Below are 15,768 nucleotides of genomic sequence, written 5' to 3'. Positions count from 1 at the left end.
CGTATAAAGTATGTCTTTATTTGCCCATCATACGTTTATTTAAGTTAGCATTTTAACAATGTATTTAGTTTTTACGCCTACTGTTTTATCAGTTACTGTTTACATTCTAGAACACGTTCTTTAACTGTTAAGATAATTGAAGAGTGTGTGGGTGCTTTTATAACCTTGACTTTTCAGACGATATTTTAAAATGAATGGGAGAAATTCATTTCGTTAATCTGAAAGAAATCGTTTACGGGGAATAATTTGATTGGTTCAGAAGAGAAACGTGCTTAGTTTTTGAGAAGCGGGTCATTAAACAAAAGGGGTAAAATAATTTATGGGCAAACAGTATATTTTAACTGTTAATAGAATTCAGAATAATGACAATATAGTAAATAAGCCTTTGCACTTTAGTTTCTTTTAATGGTTAAAAAATAAACAATGGTTGTAACAGCTTTAAATATAAGTAAATAATTTCCGCAACATTCTGGTGTGGCCCTGGGGCGTTATGGTGATTAAGACTCCACGATTTCATAACCATGATTTTGGCAATATGGACGGCATTGCGCATAGTCCGCTTTTACTTCTCGGACAAGCTGGTACTAATCGATTTGAAACTAAGTGGACATCAAGCCGCCACTGCAGATCAAACACCAGTCCTTCACAATAACAGTTCACAATGCCTTGAGAAGACACTATACCAAGAGAAAAAAATTTCCACACAAATTCTCCTTCACCCTCCATAAATAATTTAAAATTTAAGTTATAGAAAAAGTGAGTTCAGACAGACCTAGCGTAAGCCATAAAGTTTCAAACGAACTGAAAAATAATTTTCAAAAAGAAAACTATTTATGAGACTATAACCTAGGGTTATGTCATTGAGGCGAAGTTCTCTGCCAACAATTTGTTTGCATTTTGATGTTTTAAAATTTTTTTTAGAAATTTGTAACTTCATAGCTTACTCTCAGTTTGCCAGAATCCCTTTTTCACACTTTAAATACTTACGGACTCTAACCTATGATCCGTCAACCACTGAATATAATTCACGTCAGCACTGTGGTCGGTGCAAGCCGGATGCGAAATTCGTACCGACCAGCCATCGCTGGGATTCGAACCCGGTTCAAATCATTGGAAGGCGAACACTCTATCTCCCAAGTCTTCGCGGCTCTACTTGAAATATAAAAAACAAACAATGATTTTTAATTTATTGGAATTCCAGGCGGTGCAAGTGCACCTTCTTGACTCCCTTTGAGGGCACCCATAATAGGATAAAATTAACGGAGTGACTAAACATAACGAATGCGACCAAAAAATTGACTGCTAGTCGCCTCTTTTAGAACGAAAATGTATCCTATATGCCTTTCATTTTTAATAAATTTGGAATTTATAAATGTTTTATAAGATTTAGAAAATGATTTTATGATAAATTTGCTTCGTAAGTTTTTTCTTCCTTAAAGAAATGAAACCTTAAGTTTACCATACTTAAATAAATGTTTTACATAATTATATTATCAAAAGTTTTTTTAATCGTTTAGAATGTTCAATACTTGAAAAAGTTGTTACGTGTTTTAAAAACTAGTCACTGTTAAAAATGTTATTACTGACCAGAAATAAATTAAGTTCATATAAACAATTGCTAGATAAAATAATTGTTGATAGTAAAATTTATGATTGAATAGTTTTTCTTTTGTTTCATAACCTAAAATAATTTTATTTGTATATAAAGCATTTATAAAATGTATTTTAAGCAAAATAATAAAAATGGTCATAAAAGAGTTATTTCAAAACCAGATGGGAGTAATAAAAATTATAAATATAGATATATAGCTGATAAAGATATCTTGATCATACCAATATAATTACTTAAGTATTAAAAAAAAAGTTTTCTTTCTTTTTTTGCTTACTTTGTACCACAAATTAAAGCTTTATATGTAGTGTGATTTATAATCATATTAAATTTTGGTGCTTCATAATTAAAAAATAAACAAACAAATGAATAGAATATTTAAAGCAATATACATCCAAAGCACAGGGGGACGATAGACATTTTTTTTTAAAATTTCAAAACTAAAAGCTTAATTTTTTAGGGAAATTAATGGAAGCATTAAAAAAAAAAACTTTTTAATTTTGATGACAAGAACATTTAGAACAAATGCTTTAAAAATATATTTTATGTAAAAGGTTTCATAACAAAATTTTGAAATTTATGAAAACACTTTTAAATGACATGCAATCAAAAATACCTTAATGGTCACTATTTATTAAAAAATAATTCGAATTTTTATAAAAACTTTGATAACACAGGGTGCGTAGCCAAATTTTTCAACAAAAAATAAGCACCTTCTAAGCACTCAAAAAATATTTTTAAGCCCTTTGAAAAATATTATAATTAGACAGGGTTGGCAAGTTTTTGACAATTGATGATTTTATCTACAGTGACGAAGACGCGTCACAAACGATGAAATTAACAAGAGAAATGAAATTTTCTATCGCTGATAGAGAAAAAAAAATTGCCAATGTTTAGTTGGTCCCCGTAATCAGCAAAAATTCGAGAGATTTTTCGATTCTATTACAGAGGGCGGAAAATGAAGTCTGAAATCGAGAATCTCTTGCAAAATGCAGCAGGGTTGCATATGCGAGTCAAAAATCCTTACCACTGAATCCAGCTCAGTATACGCAAGTGCGAATCCATAAGTATTTCATCAAACATGTAAAGCAAATGGTGTTTTCACGCACTACAGACCGGTGGTACGCTGAAATAGATAGGGATTGAATTAATTGTGAAAACGTTGAATAAGACAATGTCTTTTTGCATAATTTGTGGCAAAAATCAACATGGTAAAGAAAAATATCACATTTCGGAAAAGGGAAAATTAAGCACTTTCTAAAAACGCTCATGGAAAAAAGCACCTTTAAGGGCTTTTAAAAAACGCTACGTACCCTGTAACAAGTGTAATTTAGAAAAATATCTTAATAAATGAATGTTATATAATATTAATAAATGAAAGTCTTTGTTATGGTTAATAAAATTACAAGCGTATATATACTTGTTCTGTTTGCATTATGTATCTATATAGTAATAGAATTCCATTAACTTTTAGATGGGAGCTGGTAAAGGAAATGCAGTAGGGATAATATGGTTTTTAGTTTGGCTTGTTATTCTAGTGTTCGTTGCCTTTATTGTTGCTGGATTTTGCGCAGCCTGGTACATTCTATTGAGTTGCCTAACACCATGTATACCAGCTCTGTCATCCGTTACAGATTTCTTGATGAAGGGAGTCATGTTTGTTAATTATTGTTCAAAAAATATGATTGACATGCGACCACTCTGTTAATTACATTTGTTTTTTTCATACAATGACTGCTAGATCAACAAAACTGCCACCTGTACATATATAGTTTTTTTTTAACTGTCTGTGAATGTAACAAAATAAAAATGCTACTTTGTATTTTCATGATTTTTTTTATTTATTTATTTACATACAGCCGGTACAAAGGATATAATAGTATACTATGGAAATATATATGACATATAACAAAAAAATGTATGGAAGTTTGAATTATTATGTAAAAAGCAAACATCTAAATAAAAATAAACTAAATAGTTAACACATCAAAGAGAAATAAATATAATGCTTTGGTTTTTAGTCTTAACATACATCGAATAAATCCTTAAGTCTCATAAATATATAATCCTAAAAAAATGTACTAAAATTTGTAAAAAGAAAATAAAAACAGCACACAAAAATTTAAATTGGATTACATAAAGCACCATTATACAGTCAAATTACTGTGTACTTAATTATATATAAAAAGATAGAAAAATACATGAAAATAAACAGATATTTTTTAACAGGCTTAAAATAATCTCAGCTGCAACAGTCATTAACAAGAGGAAAAAACGTGTGTTTTTAAAGATATACACAACCACCACAGGAAACGGGTAATATCAAGAATATACTATCCGATGGCATAATATTTTACAATATAATAAAATATCATATTACAGGTATAAATTGTTCCCTTAGTTAAAAACAAGGTTACATCTTTCAACCAGAATTAGAAACGCAAATATATCAGTTATTTAAATTAATAATAGAAACCATAACTTCACCAGGGAGTAATTGAATTGAATGTTTGGTTTAACGGTACAAGGTTTTCAGGATCAGAATTGTTCCATTAAGATTGCTCTTATTATGTATTTTTCAAATTCTTTTCAAAAATGAAGATCTAAAAGTATAAACAGTCAATTGCAAATTAATATTTAAGGAAGGGGGGAAAATATCAAATTCTGTCAAATCACTAGTGAGTAAGGCAAGGTGTAGATCACTTGTTTGAAACTTGGAGTTTCTCTCTATTTTTTCCTCTGGAATCAAAGAAATTTTGAGGCTCAGTATACTAGCCTTTCTTAATTCTGATGTCATATTTCAATAGCATTTTTATTTTTTCCTATGCCTAAATATTAATTTGCAATTAACTAGTAAGCCTACTTTTTGTTTTCATTGTTTAATAAAACTCCAAAAGTATAGATAAAGAGCAGATTTTAAGAAACACTGCACAGGAAACAATACACTTTATTAATTATAACCACATTTTAGCAAGCTCCATTTTGTGCAAAAGAATCCATAATTAGCATAATGATGATTCTTCAAGTTTATAAAGATAACATTTTAAGTTAACAATTACTTATACTCTAATTCATTAAGTTTTTGTTTACTTTGATTTGATTAATGGCATTTCAGATATATATTTTAAAATCGAGAAGTAAAGAAAAGGAAGAATACATTTAATATAACTTAACATACATAAAAATAAATTTTTATTTTAACTTATAAAGTCATTAACAACAGAAATAAAAAAATTCTGAAACTATTTTAAAAAGTTTTCGTGTGCAAATAAGTCATTATTCAAAAAAATAAAAAATATTAATAATTTTAAAGTAAAAACAAGCTTTTTATAAGTAAAACAAGTTTTATAATTGTTTTAAACTTATGTGAATTTCTTAACGTCAATGTTAACAAATATATGATTGCGTTAGAAGCATTTCTAGTTTTAGAAAGTAAAAAAAAATTGAAGGCATGTGGATACAAAGTCATGTATAATTAATCATAGAAACAGTAACATTTCACATCATTTATTGATTATTAATGGAACAAAAGCAAATTTAATGCATGCAACACTTTTAACAAATCTGTACAAGTTTAGCCTTTTAACTCTGATAGCACAAGTTCAGTTGCTCAAACAAAGTATGAAAAGTAAATTCGATAAAGTAAAGTTGCAAGAAGTGCAGCTGAAATTGGAAGAACCCAGCTTTTCCATGCTCTATAAAAATAGAAAATAATAACAGTTAAAATTATAATCTTTTATAAATAATAAGTTAACATTTTTCAAAAATAATAGAAAAAAAGAAAGACATTCGTCAACTATTGACAGATTTTTGAAGTCTGGATGCTACCATAACATGTCAACACCTGGACTCCCTAATTTTGAAGTCTGAATATTACTATACCATAACATGCTAAGATCTTCAAAGGTTGCAAACATTAAAATTTTATCACTTGTCTATATTATAACGAAAATGTAAGAGTATTTCAAATTAGCTAGGCTTATTTTTTTAACACAAATAAAAGCTAAAAATAAGGACAATTTTTAATTTGTAGTCAAAAAGTTAAATAATTAGCCACACAGTAACATTAATTTAAGTTTTTTTTAGGATTGTTTGTTATTGCTTCCTAATTTCTTACTTTTTGTTTCGAAGGTTTAAACATGATGACAAACAAAAAAAATTTTAAAATCATTCTATAATATAAATCATAGGTTCCCAAAGTAGGTGGGAGAAAACTTAGAGCATCATAGGCATTTGGGGAATGATATAGTTTTTTAGAACAGTATCAACATATAGAAAAAGAGAATATCAATGTATTATTTAACTTATCAAAAGAATATAAAAAAACAGGTACTTTCAACTATAAACTACATATTCTTTCATTTTGTAATTTTCAATTAAAACTTAATATGTTAGTGAAAATTATATATTTTTAATGCATATAAAAGTTTTATTTAAAAATCAATTTTTGAAAAACAATCCTATCATTATGTGCTGAAAATTTTTTATAAAATTATTGCAAAAATAATAAATTTTTTTTAAACTTTCTTTGACATTGAAATGTATAATATTAATAATTAATATTAGATACATTTGATGGTTTAGGGATGAAAAAATATTAATTATTCTAAAAATCATAAAATTATTAAAAACAATAATTCTAAAAAAATATGTCAGTATAAAATAAATAATCAATATTAGTTAAATAATAGTTGACGTAATACATGGTAAATCAAAATTAGATGCAATATTGATTTAAATCCCCTAATTATGTAATATTCTCTCTTGAATTTATACAATTCTAGAATCATAAAAAATTATGCTTTAATATGATTTTTTAAGGTCACATAATATCTACATACCCAGCTTCATTTTCATTTACAGGCCAATGATTCTTTTCCTAAAATAGAAATATTTCAATAAATAATGATTTAAACTTTTTGAAGTACATAAATAATAAGCAAGCCACTTCAAAGCAGCAGTGCAGAAAAGTTTCAGTGCCTAATACTTTCCCAGAACAGTGTTTATTAATTTTTCTTGCATTTTTCTCCAAAATTATACTTCATAATGTTTTTAACTTCATAATGTTTTTAGAAAGTAAAAGTATTTTTAGTTTAACAAAAAAAAAGAAAAAAAAAATCATTTGATTTCAAATAAACAAAATCAGATATAAAGTTATTTGTGTTATATTTAACATAATTAAAAGTAAATAAAAACCATTAACTAGATACAGCACTAAGCTTAAAAACTATAAATTGGATTGATAATATTAAGTTCAATGAAACAGTTAAGTAAGTTAAACCAAGAAATTTTTTTTTTGCACAGGTCTGAAAGTAATTTTGATTAACAAATTGAACATTATTTACATGACAAAAAAAGAAGCCAAAAATTTAAGAGTCACAACTTAATCAAAATTCAAATAGTCATTATAACTAACCATTATAATTATGATTCATACACCATTATGTAACAGCATAAACCATGGAGAATTCCTTATTTTCTGAAAGTTTCAACTCTTTTGCACTTATTACGCATGAAAATTTTTTGGATTATTAAATTGTTTCTCTTAATGCCTTTTTTTACAGCATATTTTTCTATTACAACTAATGTCATTTCAATTAAGTACAGTATTATTAATATTAGAATTAAATAATGCAAGAACATTGAGGATACTGGGTTTGTGTTGATATGAAAAAATCCTTATGAAAAATCCTTCTCCAAAGAAAATATTTTTAATAGCAATTGCTTTGTTAATTGTTACCAAAAATTATTTTTTTATTAACTTCTCAATAGAGAAATTATAAATTTACAAAATTTTAAAATTAATAATTGATTGGTTCAATGAAATTACCTGAATTATGTTTCTAGTTAAATAGTTTAAAAAAAAATTAATATTATACACTATTTTTCCCTACTACAAATTTCATGCAAAACTTTATAATGTAGTTATAAAGTTTGTAGATTTAAGACATTTGAATTGTACAAAATATAAATTAACTTTGTTTTTTTAAACCCTAATCGGAGAAAATGAATCCTTACAATTATAAAAAGTAATTATTATAAACTAGTAATAATGTGATAAATTACTAATCAATGCTTTGCATTTTACATAAAGTTAATTTTGGTGAACTTGGTAGCATTTTTTTTTATTGAGGAAACTTAAAAAATTGAAAACAATAATAAATAAATACTAGAATTAGTTTGAAAATATATAGAAAATTTCACAAGATCAATTAAAACAAATGTAAATTACATGAAAAAATAGGCCTATCTCATTAAGAAACAAATATACATATAAAGAAATCATACCTCAATATCTGTAATTTTCTGCTTGTCTTCCTAAAATAAAATTAGCGAAATTAGAAATTTTTGAAACAAAAATATAAAAGGGGGGACAAAACACTATACTGACACTATTATAAAGAAACTACTCAGTAACCAGTTTAGTCAAGGCTCATGCATGCTTTTTTACTTTTAAATAATTTGCATACATACAAAGAAATAAAAGCTTTTAGACAAGCTATTTTTCAGTAAATTAGTGAAAAAGTCAAACAGGTTGAAGCACATGGATTTTTAAACAACTTATAGCCTACACAGATGAAGAAATTTAGTTATACTGGCCCAAAGCCAAGAGAATTGTAGCCATTGTATGCATATCCACAATGGAGAGATTTCCTTTTCCCCCCCAATGAAATAAAAAAGTGGTTTATTAAATACCTCATTGTTTAAAAGATAAATACTATGATGATTTCAGTAGCTTTTATTATTGCCAAAATTAAGGGAGAAAGTTTTAACCCTGCAATCCCTTAAGGGGTTAAAAGAACTTTAATATTATTTTATTATCGATTTTCTAATGTGCCAATGACATCAATCTTTTATTTAATAAATTCAAATCCTTCATATAAATACTGCATTGACAAGTATACTAAAAAATGTGCTTGCGTACAAAGTGTTAAAAGGTTGCAGCAGAATTTATTATGAGCACAGTTTTATGAGCTAATGTAAGCTTAAAAAATGCTCTTCACAACAATTAAACAAGTTCGCAGCAGTAAATTCTTAAATTATATTATTTTAAAATATTCATTTTTTTCTATCTTTAACTATCAAATTTTTTTTAGATACTTTGGAGGTGTAAATAATAAATGGTTTAGAATGAAGATAGAAAGGGACATTAAAGGACCAGTTGGTTTATTTTTTCTTCAAAAATGTTATAATTCCTGAAAGTAGTTCACTTTTTATTCTAACAGCAATTTTAAAATTATACAATTTGAGCGAGGAATTTTTAAATATAAAAAAAAAAAGTATTGGATAACAGACTACCTTATATGATACATGTGTAAATATTATTAAATGAGCAAACAATAAATTGAAAAAAAAAAGAAGATAAATTTAATAAATATCACTTAAATAAATAAATACTATTTTTACTGCTCTAAAGTATAACTACATTATTAACCGGCATAAACAAAGGCATTTTTAACAAAGAATGGAGGGCAATGATAACTTAATACTTCAATCAGTTACATTGAAATGATGTCAACCATAAGAAAATCCCGTGGGGGAGCTATTTTTTTAATGGAAAGAGTAATTCAATTTAATCAAATATTCCTAAAATTATCAATGATATTTCTAGCAACATTCTGTGAAAATAGTTAAATTGCATTTTATAAACAGATAAATGCAACATACTGATTGAAAAAAAAACTTACAAATAATAAGATAAAATATAAAATCAAGGATAATAAATAGATTTTAAATGACAAGGTAAGATTTAAAGATAAATTTAGAATGAAATAGCAGATATGTTTTAGTGCAAGTGAGATAAATCTACAATAATGTTATCAATACTCTCCTATTGATTATAAAGGCAAAATAATGATAAAATTACACTATCTTTAGTTATGTAATCAGGTGCCAATGCAATCTTAGTCTAAAAAATAACCTATATTTGCTGCAAATATCAACATTAGAAAATTTCAGATATTTCACCCCAATCATTGATAAAGACATCAATAAAAAATAATTAAAAAAAACAGTAAATTTAACTGTTTTTTTTTTAAATAAATAAAATAGTTGAATTATAAAATGCTTTAATACCAAATTTAACAACTTCATTTAAATTAATTTGTTCTTATAATTTCAACAACTGCTTTACTGGAAAAAATGATTAGGTTTCTTACAATGATATAATAAAATATCATTTTATGCTAATTTTATTCCCATGAAATAATGTTAAAATTAATATAATCATATAAAATAGTTAATTAATGTTAGAATTAATATAATCATATATAAATATAATCATAAGTAAATTTTATTGGAAAAGGGCCCACAACATAATTTTTTTTCAAACCTCAAATTCAGCTACCTAGAGACTGTGGCAAACTTAAAAGATACAAGAGAGGACACCTACCCCTCTTTATCTACGCAAACTCGACAATTCAGTTTTTATAAAATTACGACCTAAACTTCAAAATTATTTAGAAAAGCATAACACTTTAAATTTGGCATAATATGAAGGATCAATGAAATTGTCCCCAATTACTACAAACTTCGGCAGGGGTTATTTATTTTTCAACAGTTTATACTCGTAACAAAATAAGATGTGTGTGTACCTGTACTTGCATTTTGAGTTTTTCAGACACAAAATTTTAATTTCCAGACGTGAAATTAAACATTAAGACAGATGGTGATTAAATAAGTTGCACCTGAAAGCTCACATTTTGATTTTTTTTTTAAAATTAAAAAACTTTTCCTTGTTTTATATGCATATCAAACCCCATTACATTCAAATTAAACATCTTAGATAATTCATTTTCTTCCATTATAACGTTCACAAAATTTTCAGTTGAATCGATATTGTATCTTACATTTTCTTACAGCAATTTTAGGCAAAATAATATGAAAAAACCACTTTATCTTGGTCTCTTTCCCCAATTTATAAATTAGGACATCCAAAAATCCCTTTTAGATATAAACATTAAAAACAAAAAACTGATATTTCTATTTTTATTAAAAACATGAACAATAAGAAAAAATTAAGTCTACAATTTTTTGAATTTAGTCAACAATTTTTTTAAATTTATGTAAACATGTCAAATATCTGCATAAGATGGTTATTAGCTTATGTTTATTTCTGGCTTAATGGATAATTTCAATATTTGCAGTAATAGATAATTTTTGGTTTAATCATATATAGAAAGTAATGGAAAGTAAATATTTTATATACAATGTTTTTGTTTTAAAAAAGTACACAAGCAAATACATGGTAACTTACATCACACAATTCTCCTATTTTATACTGTTTCATAAGCTCACGAGCATCAGTAGAATGGCCAATGTCTTCAAATGCTTCTGTAGCATGCTTCCCTGCAAATTAAACATTAGAATTAAGAATGATAAACAGAAAATAAACTGTTTTAGTCATTAAAAGTTTTTTTTATTAACATTTAATAAAATATTTTAATTAAATAATTCCATTTATAAAATTGAAATTTACATTATTCATTGTCTTAAAACTATATTCAAACATTGCTTGTGTTAAGTTAGTTACAAATGAAGAAAATGTATAAATCCAAAATTTTATCTTTCAATAGGTATTGGACATATTTCAAATGATGTAGTGTATGAAAATAAATGAATAAAAGTCTGCTAAATTTTATTTCAAAAATTATAACCCCAGTTAATAAATTAAGTGATAAAGAGATGAACATGGTTTATAGGTACTTTATATAGGCGTTTAATTTACTTAGATATACTTTTTTTCTAATCATAGACAGTGGTTATTTATCTATTTATATATATATATTTAGTGATGTTTCAAATTCTAATGCAACTGCGCTTATTCTACCCACAAGATATTTTTATAAACTTAAAATACATTATTAGAATAATAAATAATTCTCATAGTAAATAATACTATTAATTTAGTATATTTTCTTTAATTAAATTTTTTTATAAGAACACCTTAAACATTAACTGATTAATGAATTATGTATGTCTATTATATACCAATACCAGTGCTAAAATAATTACTATTTCAGGAATGAAATTAATTCAAAACTATTAATATATAATACTTCAGAATGACTAGTCAAAATAATTATCAATAAAAATAATTATTTTAGATAAGCTACTAGATTTAATAATATAATGACAGAAATTTACTAAAGAAGTAAAAACTATTAAAAGAAAAGCCAGTATTATTCATGTACATATAAAGGGGTAATTTCAAAAGAGGGTATCATGATCTGTAGCACCAGTTATAATCCTTCTAAGGCACCAAATGGATTTTAAACTTGCAAATGATTTAAAAAAAATTTCTATTGACGTATCATCTCGTCGATCATTTTTTCAAAATAAAGAAATATTTAAATTTCATGGATTCAAAAATATCGAAATATTTAAATATGAATTACTTCCAAGTTTATTTTCAGATTTTGCAAAAACGATTGACAGAAAAATATGTAAGCACCCTATTAGAATATAATTAATAGCATCATATTCAACTATTATCTGCCCACTGGTTGAAGAAAGTTTTTTCCATTTTTTTATGAATATATACATTTTTCAGGAACAATAATACAATAAGTTTATCAATTAGATACCAACACAATATTCTACATTTATTTAATAAAATTAACATATTTTACATTTCTTTGATTAATAGATAACGACAGGAAATTTAATAATCTAAGAAGCAATACTTTATGAATAAATAGCTGATGCATGGAAAAGATAAATGAAACTAAAATTCTTTATCATGTAACACCATATTGTATTTCAATGATGAGAGATAATTTTCAGAAAAAAAAGCCTCACCTCCTTGATCTAAAAGAACCTCTTCTCCTCCAGGATGCTGTGAAAAACAATTATTTGAAATTACAAATTACATAATTTGAGATATACATATCACACAATTAGAAACAAATGTATTTCCATACCTCTTCAAGGAAGTTAGTAACATCGTAAACATTGCCATGAATTAAAATCCATGTAGATTTCTTATCATGATGCTCCGCGATTTCTTCTAGACTGTATTTTTTAATTTCCTTAGACATTTTAAAAAAGAACAAATATTACACTGAAACTTCGAAAAATTTGTAAAGCTGCTAGAGAAATATCAATGATCAAGAAGATCGCATTAACTTCCTTTTTGCCTATTTAACTGAAGCTGACGATGACGACCATCAATTTCAAGGCAAAAGGCAGCTGATAATCAAAACACTACGCAATGCAATGTAGCGTGACTTAACAAAAAATTGAAGGCAGAAAAATTAAATTTTGCGAAGAGACAAAAGACAAATCCAAAACTGTGAATGACTTTTATTCTTCCTCTCTCCACAAGGTGGCGAGACAACTCAAATGCGATGAGAGGATACCAAATAAACGGATAATACTCATTAAGTTTGCTAAAGATTAGATTTTTATATCTAATGCGAAGCATTAAGAACGAAAACTGTTAGCTGGATATTTTCAAATTTAAGCAGCTGAAAACTGTTTCGTATCAAAAGAGTGGCAATAAAAAATTCAATGTTTGTAAATAAATAAACCGGCTTGAACGTTGATTTGTAAAAAAAATTTTTTAATCTTAATTTGTTGTCAAAATGGAAAAATCTTCATCAAAATTTAAATCTCCATTTAAAAGCACCAAATATAAATCCTTCCTTGTAAGTTATCCGTTGTACATATTTTTTACTGAAGAAAAGTAATATAATAATAGGGAAAAATAATAGGGGGGTGTCAGATTGCACTTAAATCTAATTGATGATTGAATGAAAGTTAATGATACATATCCATTAAAAGAGGGCACAAAAAAATTCTATACTATTATTAATGCAACTGTTGCTTAATTAATTTAACAGTGCAATACAAGATACTACTTGCATTACTATTGTACTACTTGTACTTATTATACTAATATAGACATATAATATAGGTGTTGTTGTAATTAGTTTTGTTCCCTTTAACAGTTAAGTAAAGTATCTAACTGGTTATGATTTATATTAATTATAATTTAGAATGATTAAAATAAAAAATTTAATGTCTGGTAAATTTTTTTGATTTGAGTTCGCAAAATTCAGTACCGTCTACAATTTTTTAAATTATTGTTCATTTAATTATTTATTTATTGCTTTGATTATACATTCTTTAAAACTTGCACAAAGTATCAAAATTAGTCCACAGATATTATGCCAACCCCAATTTTTCTCTAGTTACTAAAAATAAATATTGTGGGTTACATACAGAGAATTTAGTTGTATGCATATTAAAAACACCATATTATTATGAGGTATGCACTTACATATATTTTAACTAAGTTTTAATCCTATATTTTTATTATCGAATAGATTTTTTTTAAGTACATTAGATAAAAAAGGATTTTAAAAAAAATGGCCACAGTGGAATTGTTATAGGAAAGCTCAGGTTTTTTCAAACAATAGATCATGATTTTGTTTATTTTAATTGATTGGAATAGAGTGGAAAGGGAAAGACGTAACGTCCATACGCTCACAGAGACCACCATATCGCCGTTTTCAAAGTCGATCTCAAATGCTTTCCCACTATTATAAATCAAAGAGTTATTTTTATCATAATTATACAATATTAATCGTAACAATACTAATGTGCCTAAACATAAATATGTATGTTAAAAAAATATTTTTCTTCTCTACTCGAGCATTTTGATAATGATCCAATTGATAATCATTTACTACATTTAATTATAACAATCATTGAAATATGTATGAAATGTAGACTAAGTTGTTATTTTTCTAAAAATTTTACTGTTTGGCAGTTTTTTAAGTAAAACTATTCTTTTTAAAGGGTAGTAAATTCATATATTTTTTTTCTTAGTTAGACTAAACCTAGTTAATGGTACTGTAGTTTTCATATTTGTTCAAAAACCCTTTTATGTTTTTCTTCTTCTTTCAAACTAAAACTCAGAAACTTTATGTGTTTAAAAAATATACTAAAAATACTAAAATTATTTTTTTATTCTTTTGTTATAAAATTTTGATGTCAACTTTATTTTGTTCAATCACTTGTGAAATCTAATACAAAAATTGAAATTAATGCCAGGTATCAATATATTTTTTTAAAAATTACTAAGTGGCAGTATGGTATTTTTCAGGGCTCGAAGAAACTCAGAAATTTTACCCGTCCCCGAGGACGGCTAGTCCAACAATGTACCCGTCCTCCTTTGAAACTAACCAGTAGCTTCAAAATAAATAAAAATACAATTTTCTCTTTTTTATTACAAACATTTAATATAAATTGCACAATGAATTAGTAGTTACTAGGATTACAAATACTTGGATTACATTATACAGTAATAAAAAAATACTAGGTTACTAATAGCAACCTAGTATTTCTTTTATGAAAATGGGCGTCCACGTGGGCGTCGGATTCGTGAAATTCGTTGTCCGCTGGAAATTTTAGACTGCCGAGGATGGGCGGTTTTTCGAGCCCTGGTACTTTTATTTACGCACCAGAGCTGCACAGTGCACTCTTGGCGGCGATCTTGGATACATCCCTGAGGATGATCCGGAGACAACATACATACATCACATCCTGTTTTACAGGGAGGACACATCCACAGATCATAATTTTGATCTGAATTAGAGCACGATAAATCTCTGGTGCAGTACCCCCCAAAGTATTGATTTTATATGTGAACTTGGAGGTCTTTGTGACCCCGACAGATTTAGTGTGCGCCAGTCACCATTTTGTACGCAGATAGTTTTCACCCAGCTGGGATCAGACTTACGACCTCTCAGACATGGGCCCAAGGCCCTACCAGCCAGGCTATCCCAACCAAATTTTTTAAAATTCTTTATTTTCTTGATGAAATATTAACTCTTTGCGATTTGAAGAAAAAGAAAGGGATTGCTTCCTTTATAGGATTATAAAAATGTGTAAAAAAAATTCATAAGTGAATTAACAAACATTTTCCATTTGATTTATTATATTTATTGTGTGATTATTGAGTATAGATGACTAAGCATTTTATTGCTTCTCTTATTTATACTAATAAATTATATACTTATTCAACGAATATTTGTTTATATTATTCATCACTTTAAGTGTGAATTTAGGACTAAGTTGCTTGTTAAATGTTTCTCTGTCTAGCCCATTTCTGCCCTGTTCTTGTGCTTTCAGCAACTTAAAATAATTTATGT

The 15,768-nt window shown here is 26.5% G+C and overlaps 2 protein-coding genes across 2 annotated transcripts in view; one reads left to right on the top strand and one right to left on the bottom strand.

Annotated features, from left to right (window-relative positions):
- Positions 1-3,425: 3,425 nt before the first annotated feature.
- On the bottom strand, positions 3,426-13,008 carry Cyt-b5 (Cytochrome b5). The gene is made up of 6 exons (XM_016067849.4): positions 12,532-13,008; positions 12,410-12,446; positions 10,866-10,957; positions 7,898-7,927; positions 6,451-6,488; positions 3,426-5,304 (listed from the first exon to the last, which is right to left on the bottom strand). Exons 1-6 carry the CDS (start codon positions 12,646-12,648, stop codon positions 5,220-5,222), a joined length of 399 nt encoding a protein of 132 aa, XP_015923335.2. The 5' UTR covers positions 12,649-13,008; the 3' UTR covers positions 3,426-5,219.
- The window catches only part of LOC107451680 (uncharacterized), a 23,434-nt gene continuing 20,625 nt past the window's right edge, over positions 12,960-15,768 (top strand). The window contains exon 1 of the mRNA XM_016067848.5: positions 12,960-13,257. Coding sequence (XP_015923334.2) covers positions 13,195-13,257 — 63 coding nt within the window. The 5' untranslated portion in view covers positions 12,960-13,194. The remainder of the gene's footprint in view (positions 13,258-15,768) is intronic.

The sequence above is a fragment of the Parasteatoda tepidariorum genome, chromosome 1, assembly GCF_982258835.1.
Source record: "Parasteatoda tepidariorum strain Cologne lab strain chromosome 1, Ptep-v5.0, whole genome shotgun sequence".
NCBI classification, from domain to species: Eukaryota; Metazoa; Arthropoda; class Arachnida; order Araneae; family Theridiidae; genus Parasteatoda; species Parasteatoda tepidariorum.
This window is presented reverse-complemented; position numbering and strand designations above follow the sequence as displayed.

Coding starts and splice junctions, on each gene's coding strand:
- Cyt-b5 (XM_016067849.4), bottom strand. CDS start 12,648: ATGTCTAAGGAAATTAAAAAATACAGTCTAGAAGAAATCGCGGAGCAT. Junction 7,928..10,865: donor AAATAGGAGAATTGTGTGAT/GTAAGTTACCAT, acceptor ATTTTATTTTAG/GAAGACAAGCAGAAAATTAC. Junction 5,305..6,450: donor GTAAATGAAAATGAAGCTGG/GTATGTAGATAT, acceptor CTATTTTTATAG/AGCATGGAAAAGCTGGGTTC.